The sequence below is a fragment of the Triturus cristatus genome, chromosome 11 (assembly GCF_964204655.1).
Source record: "Triturus cristatus chromosome 11, aTriCri1.1, whole genome shotgun sequence".
Classification (NCBI taxonomy): domain Eukaryota; kingdom Metazoa; phylum Chordata; class Amphibia; order Caudata; family Salamandridae; genus Triturus; species Triturus cristatus.
In genome coordinates, this window is record NC_140594.1 from 73766414 (window position 1) to 73783387 (window position 16974).

The following is a 16974-nucleotide window of genomic DNA, read 5'->3' on the forward strand; positions in this document are numbered from 1 at the left end:
TGATGGCTCCCTTGGCCAGGAGCCAAAACTTCCTGTTGGAGAAGTGCAAGGTGATCCTCCAACATGCGGTGGTAGAGGTGGCATGGCCGGAGGGATAGCCTCGAAAGGGGAGGGAGTTGCCCCTTTGAACTATCAGCAAAACCCATCTGTCCGATGTGATTGTGAGCCAGTGGGGGAGGTGATAGCGAATCCTGCCGCCCACTGGCATGTCATGGACCTGAAAGGACAGACTAGGATGGTTTGGAGGCTGCTGCAGAGGGAGGGGTGGGGAGGTTGGTGGACTGGCCCACCCACTGCCCCCCCCCGCGGCGTTGGTTGGGAGACTTGCTGCGGCCTGCGGCTCGGGCGGGACATAGTGGGGCACCCGTCCATTGCCACGAAAGGGGAGAAAAGCAGACTGCGCTGGGCTGCTGGTGATGCCCAAGGACTTAGCCATAGCCCACGAGTTCTTGAATTGCTCTAGAGCGTTGTCCGCTTTGTCGCCAAAAAGGCGACGGCCATCGAAGGGCATGTCCATCAAGGTGTTCTGCACATCCCCTGAAAAGCCAGTCAATCTCATCAAGGTGTAGCAACGAACGGCTACTGACGTGGAAATTGTCCTGCCTAGAGAGTCAGCAGTATCCAGCCCACAACGGATGGTAAACTTGACCACATCCCTCCTGGCGGTGACAGCCTGAGAGAGCATTGTCCGGGCCTCCTCCGGACACTGAGGCAGCACCTGCACAACCGTATCCCACACAGAGTGGGAATAACGGCCCTATAGACATGCGGTGTTTTCCGACCACAGTCCCAAGCTGGCGGAAGAGAAACTGGTCTTCCCAAGATGGTCCAGCTTCTTAGATTCTCTTTCCGGTGGAGCGGTAGGGAATGCGCTCTTGGAAGTGGAGACTTGGACCACCAAGCTCTTTGGGGTGGGGTGTTGGGATAGGAAAGTGGGGTCGCCCGGAGCCGGGCAATCATTCTATCCACGGGTGCCCCTGTGTTGGGCCTGGACCACGTGACCAAAAGGACATAGTTAAGGGCCTCATTAATCGGCAGCAGGGGCTCTGAAGAGATGGCTTCCGGTTGAAGCAGCTCTGTCAGTTGGTTAGCCCTGATCGCCACCGTAGGAAGCTCGAGAGCCTCGGCTGCCCTACGCAACACCACTGCATAGGACGCTCCCTCGTCCATAGCCACAGTAGGAGGAGACAACATGCCAAGGTCAGGAGAGGTGTGAAGACCACTGGCATCCGTCAGTTCCTCTCTCCAGTCCTGCTCAGATTCCATCTGAACAGTTAAAGGGTCAGCTGACCCCTCCCAGTCCTCCTCCTCATACTCAGGTTGCCAATCTTGCCAAAAATGGGCCCCATGAGTGACCAGGGGCACAAAAAACCCTCCCAGCACCTGATCAATCAATCAATCATAGGCATTTGTATAGCGCAATGCTCACCCTGAGGGTCTCAAGGCGCTGGGTGGAGGGGGGGGGGGGGGGGGGGGGGGGGGGGACGCTATTGCTCGAACAGCCAGGTCTTGAGTTGCTTCCTGAAGGCGAGATGGTCTTGCGTTGTCCGTAGGTGGATGGGGAGGGAGTTCCATGTCTTGGCTGCCAGGTAGGAGAAGGATCTTCCTCCGGCGGTGGCTCTGCGGATGCGGGGGACAGTGGCGAGGCTGGCGGGTGGGCTTGTGGAAGGTCAGGCGGCTGTTGAGGAACTTGGGGCCCAGGTCGTGGAGGGCCTTGTGTGCATGGGTGAGGAGTCGGAACGTGATTCTTTTGCTGACGGGGAGCCAGTGCAGGTCTCTCAGGTGTCCGGAGATGTGGCTGTGTCGGGGGATGTCCAGGATGAGTCGTGCTGAGGCGTTCTGGATCCGTTGGAGTTTCTTCTGGAGTTTGGCAGCGGAGACGGCGTAGAGGGCGTTCCCGTAGTCCAGCCGACTGGTGACGAGGGCCTGGGTGACAGTCTTCCTGGTCTCGGTGGGGATCCACCGGAAGATCTTTCGAAGCATGCGCAGGGTGTTGAAGCATGAAGACGAGACGGCGTTGACTTGTCTGGTCATCGAGAGGGAGGAGTCCAGGATGAAGCCTAGGTTGCGTGCGTGGTCCGTTGGCTTGGGGGTGGCTCCCAGGGCAGGGGGCCACCAGGAGTCGTCCCAGGCGGAGGGTGATGATCCCAGGATGAGGACCTCCGTCTTGTCTGAGTTCAGTTTCAGGCGGCTGTTCTTCATCCATTCGGCGACGTCTTTCATCCCTTCGTGTAGGCTGACTCTGGCGGCGTCCGGGTCGCTGGTGAGGGAGAGGATCAGCTGGGTGTCGTCGGCGTAGGTGATGATCTTGAGGTTGTGTTGACGTGCGATGGTTGCGAGGGGGCTCATGTAGACGTTGAAGAGGGTGGGGCTGAGCGATGACCCTTGTGGAACGCCGCAGATGACTTCGGTGGCCGCTGACCGGAACGGGGGGAGGCGGACTCTGGGTTCTTCCGGCGAGGAATGAGGTGATCCACTCCAGGGCCTTCTCCTGGATGCCGGTGTTGTTCAGGCGCTGTACCAGGGTGCGGTGGCAGACAGTGTCGAACGCTGCGAAGAGGTCCAGGAGGATGAGGGCCGCAGTTTCCCCGTTGACAAGTAGGGATCTGATGTAGTCTGTGGCTGCGATGAGGGCGGTCTCCGTGCTGTGGTTGGCTCGGAAGCAGGATTGCGAGTGGTCTAGGGATCCGTTGGTCTCGAGGAAGGCGGCTAGCTGTCTGTTGACAGTCTTCTCGATGACTTTGGCAGGAAACGGGAGGAGCGAGATGGGGCGGTAGTTCTTGAGGTCGGAGGGGTCTGCAGTTGGTTTCTTCAGCAGGGCACTGATCTCGGCGTGTTTCCAGCATTCCGGGAAGGTGGCGGTGTTGAAGGAGGCGTTGATGTCGCGGAGGTGGGGTGCGATGATGTGGTCGGCCGTGTTGAAGATGTGGTGTGGGCAGGGGTCCGTAGGGGATCCGGAGTGGATGGTGTTCATTGTGCGTTTTGGGTCTTCGGTGCTGACTGGGGTCCAGGTGCGGAGGGTGGCAGTGGGGGGCATCGGTTCGGTGGTGGGGTTCGTGGTTGGTGGGCCGAAGCTGTTGTGAATGTTGGCGATCTTGTCGTGGAAGAAGGCTGCGAGGGAGTCGCAGAGGTCTTGCGAGGGAGTGATGTCATTGTTTCCTGCGTCGGGGTTGGAGAGCTCTTTGACGATGCTGAAGAGTTCCTTGCTGTTGTGGGTGTTGTTGTCCAGTCGTTCCTTGAAGGCTGTCTTCTTTGTGGCGCGGATCAGTTGGTGGTGTTTGCGGGTGGCGTGTTTGAGGGCAGTCATATTGTCTGGTCTGGTTGGTGCGCGAAGTGTTCTCCAGGGAGCGGCAGTTCTTCTTGGAGGTGATGAGCTAGTCGGTGAACCAGGAGGCTTTCTTGCTGCCGCGTCTGCTGGGGGGGTTCTTCTTCAGTGGTGCGAGGGCGTCTGCGCAGTTAGTGATCCACTGTGTGAGGTTGTTGGTGGATTCGTTGGGGTCCGTTGAGCTGGTGGGGGGGTTCTGGCTGAGGAAGGTGGTGAGCTGGTCGCCGGTGATCTTGTTCCAGCTCCTGCGGGGGGCTTGTTGAGGGTGGTGGGTCGTAGTTTTACTGAAGCTGAAGTGGACGCAGCGGTGGTCAGTCCACTGGAGATTGGTGGAGTGGCTGAAGGTGACGTATTTGCTGGATGAGAAGACTGGGTCAAGCGTGTGGCCGGCGTAGTGGGTGGGGGTGGTTACCAGTTGCTTGAGTCCGAGGTTGGCCAGGTTGTCCAGCAGAGCAGTGGTGTTGCGGTCCTTGTTGTCCTCCAGGTGGAAGTTGAGGTCCCCCAGGAGGATGTAGTCGGTGGAATTGATGGCGTGTGGGCTGACGAAGTCTGTGATGTCTTCGCTGAACTGTGTGCGTGGTCCCGGTGGTCTGTAGACGAGGGTGCCTCTGAGCGTGGTCTTGGGGTCGGTGTGTATCTGGAAGTGGAGGTGTTCGGCGGAGGTGAAGGTGTCATCGGAGTTGGTCGTGATGCGGATGGTGTTCTTGTGGATGATGGCGATGCCTCCTTCTGTCTGGTTGACGCGGTCCTTCCTGGTGATTTTGTAGCCTTCCGGGACGGCGATGGAGACGTCGGGCGCTGAGGAGGCGTTCATCCAGGTTTCCGTCAGGAAGGCGATGTCTGGTGCTGTCGAGTCGAGGAGGTTCCAGAGTTCGACGGCATGCCTGTGAACGGAGCGGGTGTTGAGCAGGATGCACATCAGGTGTTTGTTGCTGGGGCTCGGTTTAGCAGGTGCGGTGTTGGGTCGGAGGCTGGTGAAGCGGCAGGTCAGGCAGGTGAAGGGTCCGTGGGTGCGTCTCGAGGTGGCTCGGTAGCAGGCGGTGTTTCGGCCGGCGTTGAGTGCGTGGAGGGTTTTGGCGTCGTAGATGTGCAGGGTGTGCTGGCGAGGGCGAGGACCAGGGGGTCTGGCGCTGGGCGCGGTCCAGGCGCGGACGGGCGCAGACGGGCTTACCTTTGGCGCTCAATCGGCGCTCCCTCTGCACGCATCCGCTGCGCGGTCGCTCTGGGGGCGTCATAAGTAAGGAGCCGGGAGGGAGGAGCAGCTGGGTGGCGGGAGCGGGGCGGCGAATGGAATCACAGGGGGGCGGGGCCGCAGGGAGGCAGCGGCGGGAAATTCCAAGAAGCAGCAGGCAGCGGGAAATTCCCAGGAGCAGCGGGAAATTCCCAGGAGCAGCGGGCAGTGAGCGTAGGAATCTGCAGGCAGGAGGCGGCAAAGGCAGGCAGGCGCGGCAGCAGTGAGTGGGGCGACCAAGCCCTGTGGAGGGCTGAGCGGTCACACTCTGTGGTCCCCTACGTTCCCCTTAAGTAAGGAGCCGGGAGGGAGGAGCAGCTGGGTGGCGGGAGCGGGGCGGCGAATGGAATCACAGGGGGGCGGGGCCGCAGGGAGGCAGCGGCGGGAAATTCCAAGAAGCAGCGGGCAGTGGGAAATTCCCAGGAGCAGCGGGAAATTCCCAGGAGCAGCGGGCAGCGAGCGAAGGAATTTGCAGGCAGGAGGCGGCAAAGGCAGGCAGGAGCGGCAGCAGTGAGTGGGGCGACCAAGCCCTGTGGAAGGCTGAGGGCTGATCCGGTTTCGCCGGTCCAACTCCGGGTTAGACGCCGGCTGGGGACACGACCGGCGACGATTGCGGTGCCGGATGAAGCAGCACAGGATGAGGTGTAATAAGGTCAACTGGCGCAGATCCGGATCCAGGCCTGAATCCGAGGGGGGCCTGCGGCGCCGTGGCCGGAGCCGACGGAGAAGGCCTAGGCCCCCCAAACGAGTCCGCGGGGCCCGAAGGTGCGCCGGCGGGTTCAGGCTGCCCAAAGATGGCATGCATCGCTTCGTAGAACATACGAAGTTTGGCGGGAGTCGCTCCGGTTCCCGGGAAGGGAGGGAAGCCCGGAGTCGACTCCTCAGGTTCTGCGCACTGAGCCACGGGAGGGGCACTGCCTACATCCCTCATCGCGTCAGCCGACCGACGGGGAGAAGTCGAAGAGCGACGATGCTGCTTCGACTTCTTTTTGTGCTTTGACTTACCTGAGTGCGAAGACTTCGATGACTCGAACGAGTGGTGATGGCTCCGCGACCGGTCCCTCAAGCTCCCTCGCGACCGGGACCTCGAACGGTTCGGAGCAGACTGCCGGCGCTCAAGCAGCTTTCGGGACCGCTTCCGCAAAGCCTTCGGTGCCATCAACCGGCAGTCAGAGCACGACTTGGGGTCGTGGTCGCGCTCCAGGCAAAAGAGGCACACGTGGTGCGGATCCGTAACCGACATCTTTCGGTTACAGGAACCGCATACCTTGAAGCCGGGAATCCCTCTTGCACCAGGAGTCAAACTCAAGAAAAGAAGAAGTCGGTCAACAAAAGTCGAGAAAAAGTCATAATGTGACTGGAGGTAACGCTAACTCCGGATCTGCGCTGGCTGGCGCAGAAAGAAAAAAAAAGAACTGACGTCAGCGCGCGAGGGCAGCGTCTAAGTAGCTACCGCGACGTCATACCAGTGACCACGACGCCAACAACGGACGCGGAGCAGACCAACACCACCTTCCGACGTGCAGAGGTACAGCTTACGAATAAACTTTCTGGATCCAGTCTGACGCCTGGGGATAATTCTAATGTAAGGAATCTATAAATAAAATGTTTCTTACAGATATGGCATACTGCAAGCCCTGCTCCAATAATCATTTTTTTATGGGGGCAAATTTACGTCAAGTCTTGCGCACACTGTGTAAAGTCAACGAAAAATGCTTTAGACATTCTGTAGTAAGATCTTTTTCCAGGACCATTCTGAGGATTTGGTCCCAGTCACAGTATTTAAGATGTTTGGCAATGATTGGGCAAGGTGGGGCACCACTGATTAGTCTTGGCGTAGGCGACCACCACCAGCAACTAAGACAGAGCAATATTTGTTCTATATAGCCTTCTGTGAGCCCCACAAAGGTGGATTCCACCAGTCCAACAATTTTCAGGTTACTTCTACAAGAGCTCGTCTCTAACTCCTTGTTTAGCTAAACTATTTTTAGAGATCTGTCAGCACCTCCTTCACCACTGCCATCTGCCTTTCCGTATCATCCTCTAAATCAGTGATTCTATGCTCAGACACGTCAATCTGTTACTGTTGTTTATTTAATCTTTGTTTCATGTGGTCCATTCTATTTTTCAGGGAGTACACTTTTTTTTATTTTTTTTTATTTTAAATCAAGTGGAATTAAACTTTTTCATCTCTAATAGTACAGACGTGACCCCTGATGCAGTCAGTGGCTCTTCAACACAATCAGTTGTCTGTTCATCAAGCAACACCTCAGGACATATGGCAGCAAGATTTCCATGACTCAAAATTAAGTTTGGGTTGGTTGCCGTCAGTTTTACACATTTTGACTTTGGGGCCTGAGGAGCACACTCCAATACTTAAGACATTCAGACTCAGTCAACAGCATCTCTATAGTCCCTCTGGGCAGAGTTGTGCCCGGTATACGTGGGTAGTGGTGGGTATCTGTATTACATGAGGTGCAACCTGAACTGCTACCAGAGCCACTTTCTTCAAAGCAGAGTACCAGAGGCACCCAGACTGCGCGCTATTTGCAAGGAGGCCCTGGTTGTGGCGAACCTGACCAGGGTCTACCGTCCAAACAGTTCGCCCCAGCCAAGCCACTCACCACAGCACGTTAGCCACACCCATTTTCCACTCACCAATAATCACAAACCGTCTCCTCGTTGGAAGGATGCACGACGCGTGACCTCTTCTACCAGCTCTGTTGTCCTGAGGGAGGGATGTGGGGTGGGTGGGAGGGGGGGGGGGGGGGGGGGGGGTTGTTAGTGGTTTGGCCAGCGGGCTGAGTAGTAGTGCCTCTTCCAAAAAGTGCAGTGAGGTACTGAGGCAGAAACTTTCCAGAGATCACTTTACGCTACTAAGACTTCCATAAGGGATCATGAGGGAGGAGCCATTCAGAGCTCTGGGAAGATCTAACCGAGAAGATAGATCTGCCACAACAGTTTTAAAACATATGCCAGCTTTTCTGCCAAAAACCTTTATGTTCACACTTTAAAGAGAGATAAAAACAAAGGAAATTGCCTGCATGGACACAGCCTCATCCAGTGGAAAGCATGTAAACTCCCTTTGAGGAGAACCCAGGACAAGCACAATGTCAGCATGCAGCACAGTGAAAGATGGTGCTCAGTTCGTTTTCACAGTATACGAAGGGTTGCAGGATCTAGACAGCCACCTCTACATTCATTTTGGCCCAATCAAGGAAGAGAACAGAGGATCAAGTAATAGTATTAGATAGTTTCTTTTTTAAAGGGTGGATAGTTCTTAATATTGTCAAACACAGATTAACAACTTTCAGCCCATTCTAAAGCCATGAAGAATGAAAGCGAGGAGAATACATTCCAATATAGTAAAAATCTTTCAATACACGTTCTCAGATTAAGCACTTTGGAGTTAGGCGGGTATCCATGAAAAACCAAGAAAACTGATTGCGATTTGTTTCTTGGACTGAAATAATATTCTTCAGAGTTTTTATTTGTATAGGAATAATCTTTCAAATGCAATTACTGTGAAACTCTAATTTTGGCGTTTGAAATTAATTAAACGGCATCCTGCCAAAATATAAATAAGTGATGTGCACTGGTACTCTCATCCGCCTTGTGAAACAATGTGATTAATAACAATAAGAAGTTTTCAGATGTGCGAAGAGCGAGCTCTGACTTGGGGTAGATAATTAAGTAACCAGTCTCTAATAAGTATTCAGTGTACAATATAAAGAGAAAATGAGCAGATAAGGTTGGAAAAGGAGAATTGGAAATTGACTAATTTGGTCAAGGAAGGCAGGGATTGGTTTCTAGAAAAAAACAAGCATTTGCCAAACCAATAGATCTCGCCTATGGGAGAGATATTGGCTTTGCCAATGTGTTTTAGACATATTGTACACCAGTGTGGTTGCTATTCAACATGGCTTAAAGTTAGTAGTGTGGAGTACAGTGTTGGCGAAGAGTTGAGTACAGTGTCAGTGCAGAATGTCAGAGTGGAGTAAAGTGAAATAGAATAGCATTATGCAGAGTGACTCATTTGACATATGCCAGCTCAAAGCTGGTGTCTCTGCCTGTGTGTCGTATCAAACAAAACATGAAAATGAAGTTTGAGTGAGATAAAAATCTAAATAAGTGAAGCCCAAAGCCTTCTAGATAATGACCAGCCAGCAAAATGAAATCAGCCCAGCTGCCGCTGACCAGTGAAGGCAAAAGAAGTAAGAGTGACTAAGACGTCAACGTAACGTAAGTGATGGGTGGGCTCTAAGCACTTCGTAGGTTTAAGTGGCTCCTGATCAGCAAAACTCACGGTTCTACCGCCCAATTCAGAGGACATGAAGCACCAGGTTTAGGACTGTGGGGCTGCAGTGATTCCACCACTGGAAACCAATGTCAGAAGAAGTTGTCCGAAAAAAAATTATAACACTTGGGTGTAACAGCGGAATCTGTATCTTAAATTTCATAAAGATGAATAGATAACCTATACTCCAGTTTTTAATGATTTCTTTCTGATTGAAGACATACATTTGTACAAACGTCTAGATGACAGAAAAAAATGGACAAAGCATGACCATCTGAATGTTGGTTATGGTGTACATACAAATGTGACGCTGAAGAGCATATTTAACCAGATTCTACCTGACAAACTGGTAAACTGAATGGAAGAGTGAGATGGGGAAATTCTATAATTAATGGATAATTCAATACAATGACTCTGCTGCAAGTGTAAGAGAAAGACTGCAGAACTTTGGGAATCGTATGGTAGACTGAGCCCAGTAAATATGCCACGAAGATAAGGACCTGCTAGATAAGAAACCCATAAATGTTACTACTGGAATTTAGATCTACTACAGGAGATCATACTTCCTTACAATTATCAACCTGATTCACGTCTTGGGAACAGGTTTGAAGCACGTATCCTGAGCAGTTGGCTGAACAGATTAGACCTACATTCAATTTAAATTCGATCAGATCATTTACAAGCAGCAGTGTGCTCTTATGAAGCCACGTCTACTTAGTAGATCCCTTAAGTTTCCACTTAACACAATCCCTGTCCTGAAAGATCTGTGCTTGGAGGGAGCAGTTAAATCCACATTCGTCTTAGAGAAAATGCATTTCTACCTTGGGTATCACCAATACGAAGTCTAAATGGCAAATCACAAGAAACACTGAAAAGCCTTCTAAGCCCTTTCAGCCCTCATTAAAAGAGGCCTGTTATAAGCCCCATCATTACTCCCAATATGTAATTAGCAGGACTTCAAACAGTAATCCTTTGACCGGGAAATAACAGGGACTGCAATTTTTTGGGGAACAAGCAGGAATGTGCGTTTCCGCAGGTCCCTGCATGCTTGCGGGAATATTCTACGTTAATGATGAAGTGAGAATGCTACAAAGCTAAACTAAAAGCTAAAATGATGCAACACCACTCGTTGACCATGTAACCTGTATCTTCTTATAAAAGATGCCTGCCATTTACCAAGATGCATAAAGTTGCAAGATTAGGACTGCTTCTGCGATACCTCTGCAGCAGTACTTACCTTAGAATTTAACATGATCTCCGGTGCACGGTACCAGCGAGTAGCTACATACTCTGTCAGGAAACCGGTATGATCATGATCTGGATCTGCTACACGGGCCAATCCAAAGTCACAGATCTGCCAAAAGAGGAGATGGAAGAAGTTACTCTATTTTCTCACCAACATTTTCTCAGTATTTTAAAATTAAATTTAACCAGTATTGACACTAACCTGCAACCTCATTCTAAAAACCTAGGGTTAATAGGATCTTTTAAATTCATTACAAACAGCATAACTAAACTAGGAAATTGTGCATATAGGCATCACCATCAGAGACGCTTGGTACTGCTACTTTAAGAAAGCTATGAGCTTCACGGTCAACAGAATACAGTACAGTGTCAGGACAGTTAATCTGGAGAGAAGTGTCTGTATAACAGCCATAATTACTAAATTCCAGCTTTGCTCCTTGCTAAATGCGGAGGTTAGAGGATTGATCAAATGAAAGGGAACCGATGATTAAGAAGAAAAAGGCCTACATACTTATTCCATTTAGTGTTGGGCCTGGATGCTTGCAACTTATTTTATTCAAAATCTACTCATTGGCAAACTTTAACTTGACCTGGAGTACTTTTCCCTCTTTTGGAGGATCACATTCTTCAAAATATTGGCTACCACCATCATTTTGTTCATCTCATCACTGCGCATGATCCAAACAGAAATGTACTGGAGAACAGAAAACAGTGGATTTTCTGCTGAGAATCAGGTCTTAACCCTGAGAGGCAAATCCGTGAAGATCTGAAACACCTACAACTGTGCTCTATTTTGATGTCGAAGTCAAGTTTGCAAAAGTAATTAAATGTGTCCAAAGGGACAGGTCACACCTTCCCAGAAGCATTGTGAACTTGATGCTTTTTATGTTGTACTTGATACGCCCCAGACCAGTTTGTCTCCAGTAGACATTTTTGGCTCTATCAGGTAGGACAACAGCAAAAAGACCTAATGGGTAAGTAGCACACACTACCACCCCAGGAATTAAAGTTTGACACCCTGGTCACAAGTTCAAATCCCAGCCGGGATTTCATCCTAAGCAAGATAGATAAACTTAGTACAATTGTGTGCGATAAATATATCACTAAGATGCCCAAGAGGTGAACATGAAATTTACTTTACAAATGCATATGTGAGGTTATATTTTCATTATGCAATGAGTCAAACGTTTTGATGAAGATGGACTGGCAAAGAATTCCATGGGGGTACAAAGAGAATCAGAGAACATGTAGGTGTTTTTGTCACAGGATTTCAAATAAGACAGATTTCGCTTGAATCGCCTTCAAAATCTCTGCAGAATCCATGTCGGTTCTTGCTCAGTCTGTAAGTAGTGTTCTTAATTTCTTCCTGGGAGTTCAGGAACTTTGCTACTTATTCCTTGGTGTTTCCCTATGAACGGTAAGATTGATGCAGTCTTGGTAGATATGTGCGGTTCTTTACTTGGTTATGTTGGAACCGAGATCACAGGCACTATAGGAGGATATGGAAGTGGCAATGGTTGTAGCAGGGCATTGGTAGTGGCACTGACTACAGTATAGGTTGCTTTTATGGATGCACAATGAAACTTGAACTACGGTAGGTGAACTGGCAGGTAAGAAATATCAACTCAACATTTCTTTCGGGAAAGGCAGCTGGAGCTTCTCTGTTTCAAGTGAGGGTGTTGAGTGAGGCTCAGAATCATCAGTGCAAGGATCCTCTTCAAATGGAACATACAAAAAATATTTTGGACTGGCAAAAAAATACTATGTGCTGGCTGGAGAGGATGATGACTGGAAGCACCTAGACATCCTAGATCTTGACATGGAGTAAGATTGTGTCTAGACATCATTGAAGTAAATGTCATGAGCCTTGATGTTGTGACTGAGACGTGATCTTGGCCTCAGTAACCTTGCCACTGCCTCTCCTGATTAGGAGTATCCTGACACCAACTATCAGGGTGTAGCCATTTGTAGGAAGCTGTCTCTGTATATACTATACCAAAGTAAGGTATAGTGTGTGCAGAGTCCTGCGGATCTCTAAACGCTTACAGAGATTAAAGGAGATAATACCTTACCTCCCCTTTGTGGTAGTGTGGGCGAGCAGTAAGGCATTATCAGAGGGTAGTGTTAAGCATTTATTTTACACTCAGGCAAGAAATGTCACCCACTCAAAGACCAATTTGTTTTGTATACAAATATTTTTGCTGAATTTTATTTTTTAGAACCAAGCTAGACTTAGTGCAGGTAAGTAAAATAATACTTTCCTCATGTAATACAGTTGAATGCGGTTACAGGTAGGTCAAATGCTCAGAAACAGTTGAAATTAGTTTTTAGTTACGTTGTGATTACTTTGTTACTTTTCAGATAACTTTTTCTACTCAGTGTGATATGCCTAGATATCACACTGGGACATTTTCTGGATAAAAGGTGAGTAAAACAATTTATCAAAACACAGTTTTAGGTTTCCATACAAAACACCCTCAACACAAAGACGTTTTTCAGAGGCAGTCAACGCAATCCAATGGAGAAAAATGGGGTTATCATTATTGAGGGCTGAGTTTCTGGGGTTAGGACAAGGGTTCCTCCAGGGTCAGGGATGCACTCAAAAGACACCCTCAGCGACACTAGGGCGGCCGGGTGCAGAGGTAAAATGTCATCAAATGGAGGTTAGGGGCCTCCGGTTGGCAGCTGCTCACAAGCAGGCCACAAGGATGAGGAAGCCAAGCTCCTGGAATTACATTCAGGGCAAAAGGGGGTTCAAACAAAGTGCACCCACAGTAGCACAGGAGAAGCCAGGTGCAGGGTGCTGTTTTGGCGTCACGTGCCCTCTTTTCAATGGAGATTCTCTGGTTGCAACAAACACTGCAGGCTCGGGGAAAGAAGATCTTCTGGAGGCGACCACCAGTGGGAGAGGTAAGTTGGAATGTCATGGGATGCTGGGACACCATCAGTTGGGCCAACCAAGGCGGTGGGGCGTCGGGTGCAGGAATATCTTTTGGCGTCGGGTTTCCTTACCAGCTCCGGACGGGAGGGATCCTCCAGAAAGGGGCTGCAGGTATCGTCGGGAGACTTTAGGTAGGTCAGGGATCACCAGATCCCAGGTCAGGATCACCGGGGAGACTCCTTGGGGTGTTGGGCCATTCAAACTCTGGCTTCGGGCGCAGATTTGGCCGGAGACAGAGTATGTTGGTGAGCAAATCCATTGGTCACAGAAGACAGTCTTTTCAGTGAAGACAGGGCAGGTCCTCCGAGTTCTGGGGGGCTGCTGGCTGCAGCACACACTGGGATTTTGCTGGAGCAGGTCGAGGTCGGGACAGGCCAGTGGGACTGGGGATAAATCAGTTGGTTTCCTTCTTCCTTCAGCACGGCTCTTCGGTACTTCTTATTTCTTCTAGTCTGTGGCAAGGTTCGGAGTTGCCCCTAAATACTAGATTTAGAGGCGTTTCAGGTGGGTACACCCCCTATTATGCCACCCTCCAGCGGGAGGGGGCCATATGCCTCACTCTGGTTGGCTGGGTCCACCCCTCTTCAATATGGCGGGGACAGAGTTGTGCCAACCCCACCCTGAGGGCTGGGGTTGGCAAAGGTGGGCACACCTCTTCTATCTTGGTTTTCCTGCCAAATTTCCTGCCTCAAGTGGGTGGTCAGAACCGGTGGGGGCCAGTTGCTGGGAGCAGAAAATGACTGCATCAGCTCAGAAGGCGGCAAGCCTTTGCAGCTTCCCCTACGTGGACCCTGCCCATCCTGTGGAACCTCTGCCCAGGATGTGCTTTGTTTCCAGACCCCGAGAGCAGGAGGCTCTCGACCAAGGGATCCAGAAACATGTCTGAGGGTGGCAGCTGCCAAGCAGCCAGTCAGCAAGGACACTAGAGTTAGGTAGTTTCTCAGGGGGCATCTCTAAGATGCTCACTGAGTGCATTTTTCACTAAATCTCACACTGGCATCAGTCTGGGTTTAATGTGCAGAGAAGGTGGATACCAAACTTCGCAGATCTCAGTAAAGCCATTATGGTGCTGTGGAGTTCTTAAGGCAAATTCCCAGACCATATATTCTTTATGGCTTTACTGCACTTGCACTGTCTAAGAATAGTCATAGAAACTGTAGGGGCACAGGGCTCATGCACCTGTATCCTCACCAGTGGCATAGTGCACCCAGGTATAGAGGTGGTTGACCTATGCTATAGGCAGTGGGTTGTAGGCATGGCACACAGGTAGATGAATCTACATGTAGCTCACACAGAGTATGGGGTAGCCAAGTGCTCAAAAGGGGAAAAGACTGACAAGTGGGGGCACAACAGGTGTTTGGACGAGAATCCTCACTCAACCGGGGGTGGCATGCTTCATCATTGGGTTCCTCCACACACTGGGACCACAAGGTACCCAGCGTGGGCTACAACTTCACCGCAGAAAAGGAGCAGGAGTGTTTAAAGGAGCATGTCAATGTTTCGAAACCTCTTGGGTGAAAGTGAGGGGCAGAGTGCAACAAAAAGTGTATTAAAACTACCTCAATAGGAGCAACCAACTTTATTATGTCCTGAAGTATAGAGGTTAAAAGCAATGTGAAACAGGGTTATGGATCTATACCCTGTGTTGTGGTCAACAGGTTTCTGCCTTAATGACATGAGATGTTCTAGGCATTCTTCAGGACCATGATGTTCAGTCACTATAGGAATGTGTATAAATAATAATAAATATTCGGGCCCATACTCTTGACCAACTGTGCACAGTCGCAACAATTCGGTGGATGGGTCAGGTAGCCCTGGAAAAAAAACCACAACACATTAAATCGTAAATAGTGTGTCAGGCATCAGTGTGCACCACCACTAAACTCAAGTGCATCCTTAGGTCAGTGAGTTCATGGTAACCTTACCTATGAACAATGTATTGCGACCCGACTCAACCATTTACAGAGTCTCTCCACACAAATTCCTCTAACAAGAGGTACAACATGTCACATACATGAACACCAAGCAAGACAAACACATTTCTTCAACATTATAGGCATCTATTTCTCATTATTGAAATGTATTGATGTTTAACTTGTATCGGTAACAAGGAAGAGGGGTTTAATATGTTGGATTTCAACCAAAGCACCCATATTCAGAAAACCAGTGTCTCAGCCCCCAAGTGTAGCGCAACAGGGCGCTCATATCTAGTGGCCAACGATTGGGGCAGTATTGGCTAAAGTGTACAGTCATAGCAACTAACTTCATTGTCCTCCATATAGTAGAACGCACTTTTAGTAAAAAGTGTCTGCCGGTTAGGAGAAAATGAGCCCTGATGTATGATAGGTTGGGACTCCACGAGCTCATATACATACAAGCAATCTACAATAACACTAGTCTTATGCTTATTCATTGAAATGAATATATACTTTCAAATTAAGGGTGTAATTCCAAATGAAGTAGGTTTAGTACAAAGGGAATAGACACGGTATCAATGTCATCGATAGACAACTGGCCAGCCAAACCACTATACATGCAGAACAAATAAAGTAATGTAGGCTATTGCTATGTCCCTAAGAGACTCTCTAAACGTGAACTGTAGGCGTAGCCAAACAGACATTGGATAGGCCCTATCTCAATCTCACCTTACGTGCAGGGTCTAGGATCATCTTAGACTCTGGATGGAGTGGATTGCATGGCTGCCCGGGTGCTTTTTAATAAGTCATGCACCGTAGTAAAAGTGCCGTAATGCAACGAGTTTGTACAACTACGCGACTCTGCATAACCATGGTACACTGCGGAGTTCCTCTTCCATGATGGACGTGAATAGGCGTAGACTACACGGGTACTGCACAGTAGGAATCGCCAACATTCATGACAAATGTTGCGCATGTGTAGTAACCCTGAATACAAATGGGAGCCACAAAAACCAGACTGGGGGCACTCGTAATAAAAAAAGTGTTCACAGTTCATTTATAGCGTGCCTCATGTAATAAAGGTTGTTATGAGCGCGACTAGTAAGAAATCTATAGATAGCATCTCGCTAGCTCGGATGCATAGTGTCCATTGGGGCTAGTACATGGGCATATCTCACAGCCTTTAAATAGGCTGTAAAGATACATAGATATGTGGCTATATATAACAGCATGTGTGAGTATGTCAAAAATTGCGGCAGTATCCTAATAGTGCCAGTCGGTCATAGTCAGCCAGTTCTAGCTATACTTTGCAAATCAACAGTAATAGCATAGAGCAGATTTACCGAAAGGACCCTGTACTAGATGTCATAACAGGTTTCAAAGTGCACACCGCGGTATGTCATCATTAAGACCAATACGGTGGCATCCCAGTCTGAACACCCACTGCAGTTCTCTATGAAACAAGATCCTATCTAAGGTACCCTTATCTCTGCATTAATTAGGTTTGTCAAAGACCACCTGTGAGAAGTTGGCCTGGCATATGCTGGTCACTAGTTATAGTGGCCACCTTGCACCAGTCCAATTCGACTCTTATGGTAGATAGGTTTAAGACAACCTTTTAAAGAAAGCTATCCTAGTGGTAGCTGTGGAGAGCAGCCTTCAGGCTAAGTCTCTGAGGAATGTAAAGCAGCTTGTTTTACCTTATAATCTCTTGAATTACCAAATGGAAGGACACCACACAGGTATATATATCAAATATATATGCATTTATTTCTAGACTCACTCTACTAATCTCTTTATGAGATTAGAAGCCAGGAACACATTCAAATATCAACGTTTCACAATAAGTTAAGCAAAAATGTGGCTGTGGCCCTAGGGGCGTACCAGACCATATACTAAAAAAGAGGTTTAGGAAAGTCGACTTGCAGAATGACAAGGCTTAGGGCCTGTAGCATCGCTGGGGCTTCACTAATGCAGTAAAAGCAGGTAAGTAACAGACCCACGGGAGACGCATGCAGT

General features: G+C 49.4%; 1 protein-coding gene across 1 annotated transcript in view; it reads right to left on the reverse strand.

Annotated features, from left to right (window-relative positions):
• MAPK1 (mitogen-activated protein kinase 1) overlaps positions 1–16974 on the reverse strand; it is a 537443-nt gene that overhangs the window by 152394 nt on the left and 368075 nt on the right. Inside the window, exon 4 of the mRNA XM_085634299.1 lies at positions 10091–10207. Coding sequence (XP_085490425.1) covers positions 10091–10207 — 117 coding nt within the window. The remainder of the gene's footprint in view (positions 1–10090; positions 10208–16974) is intronic.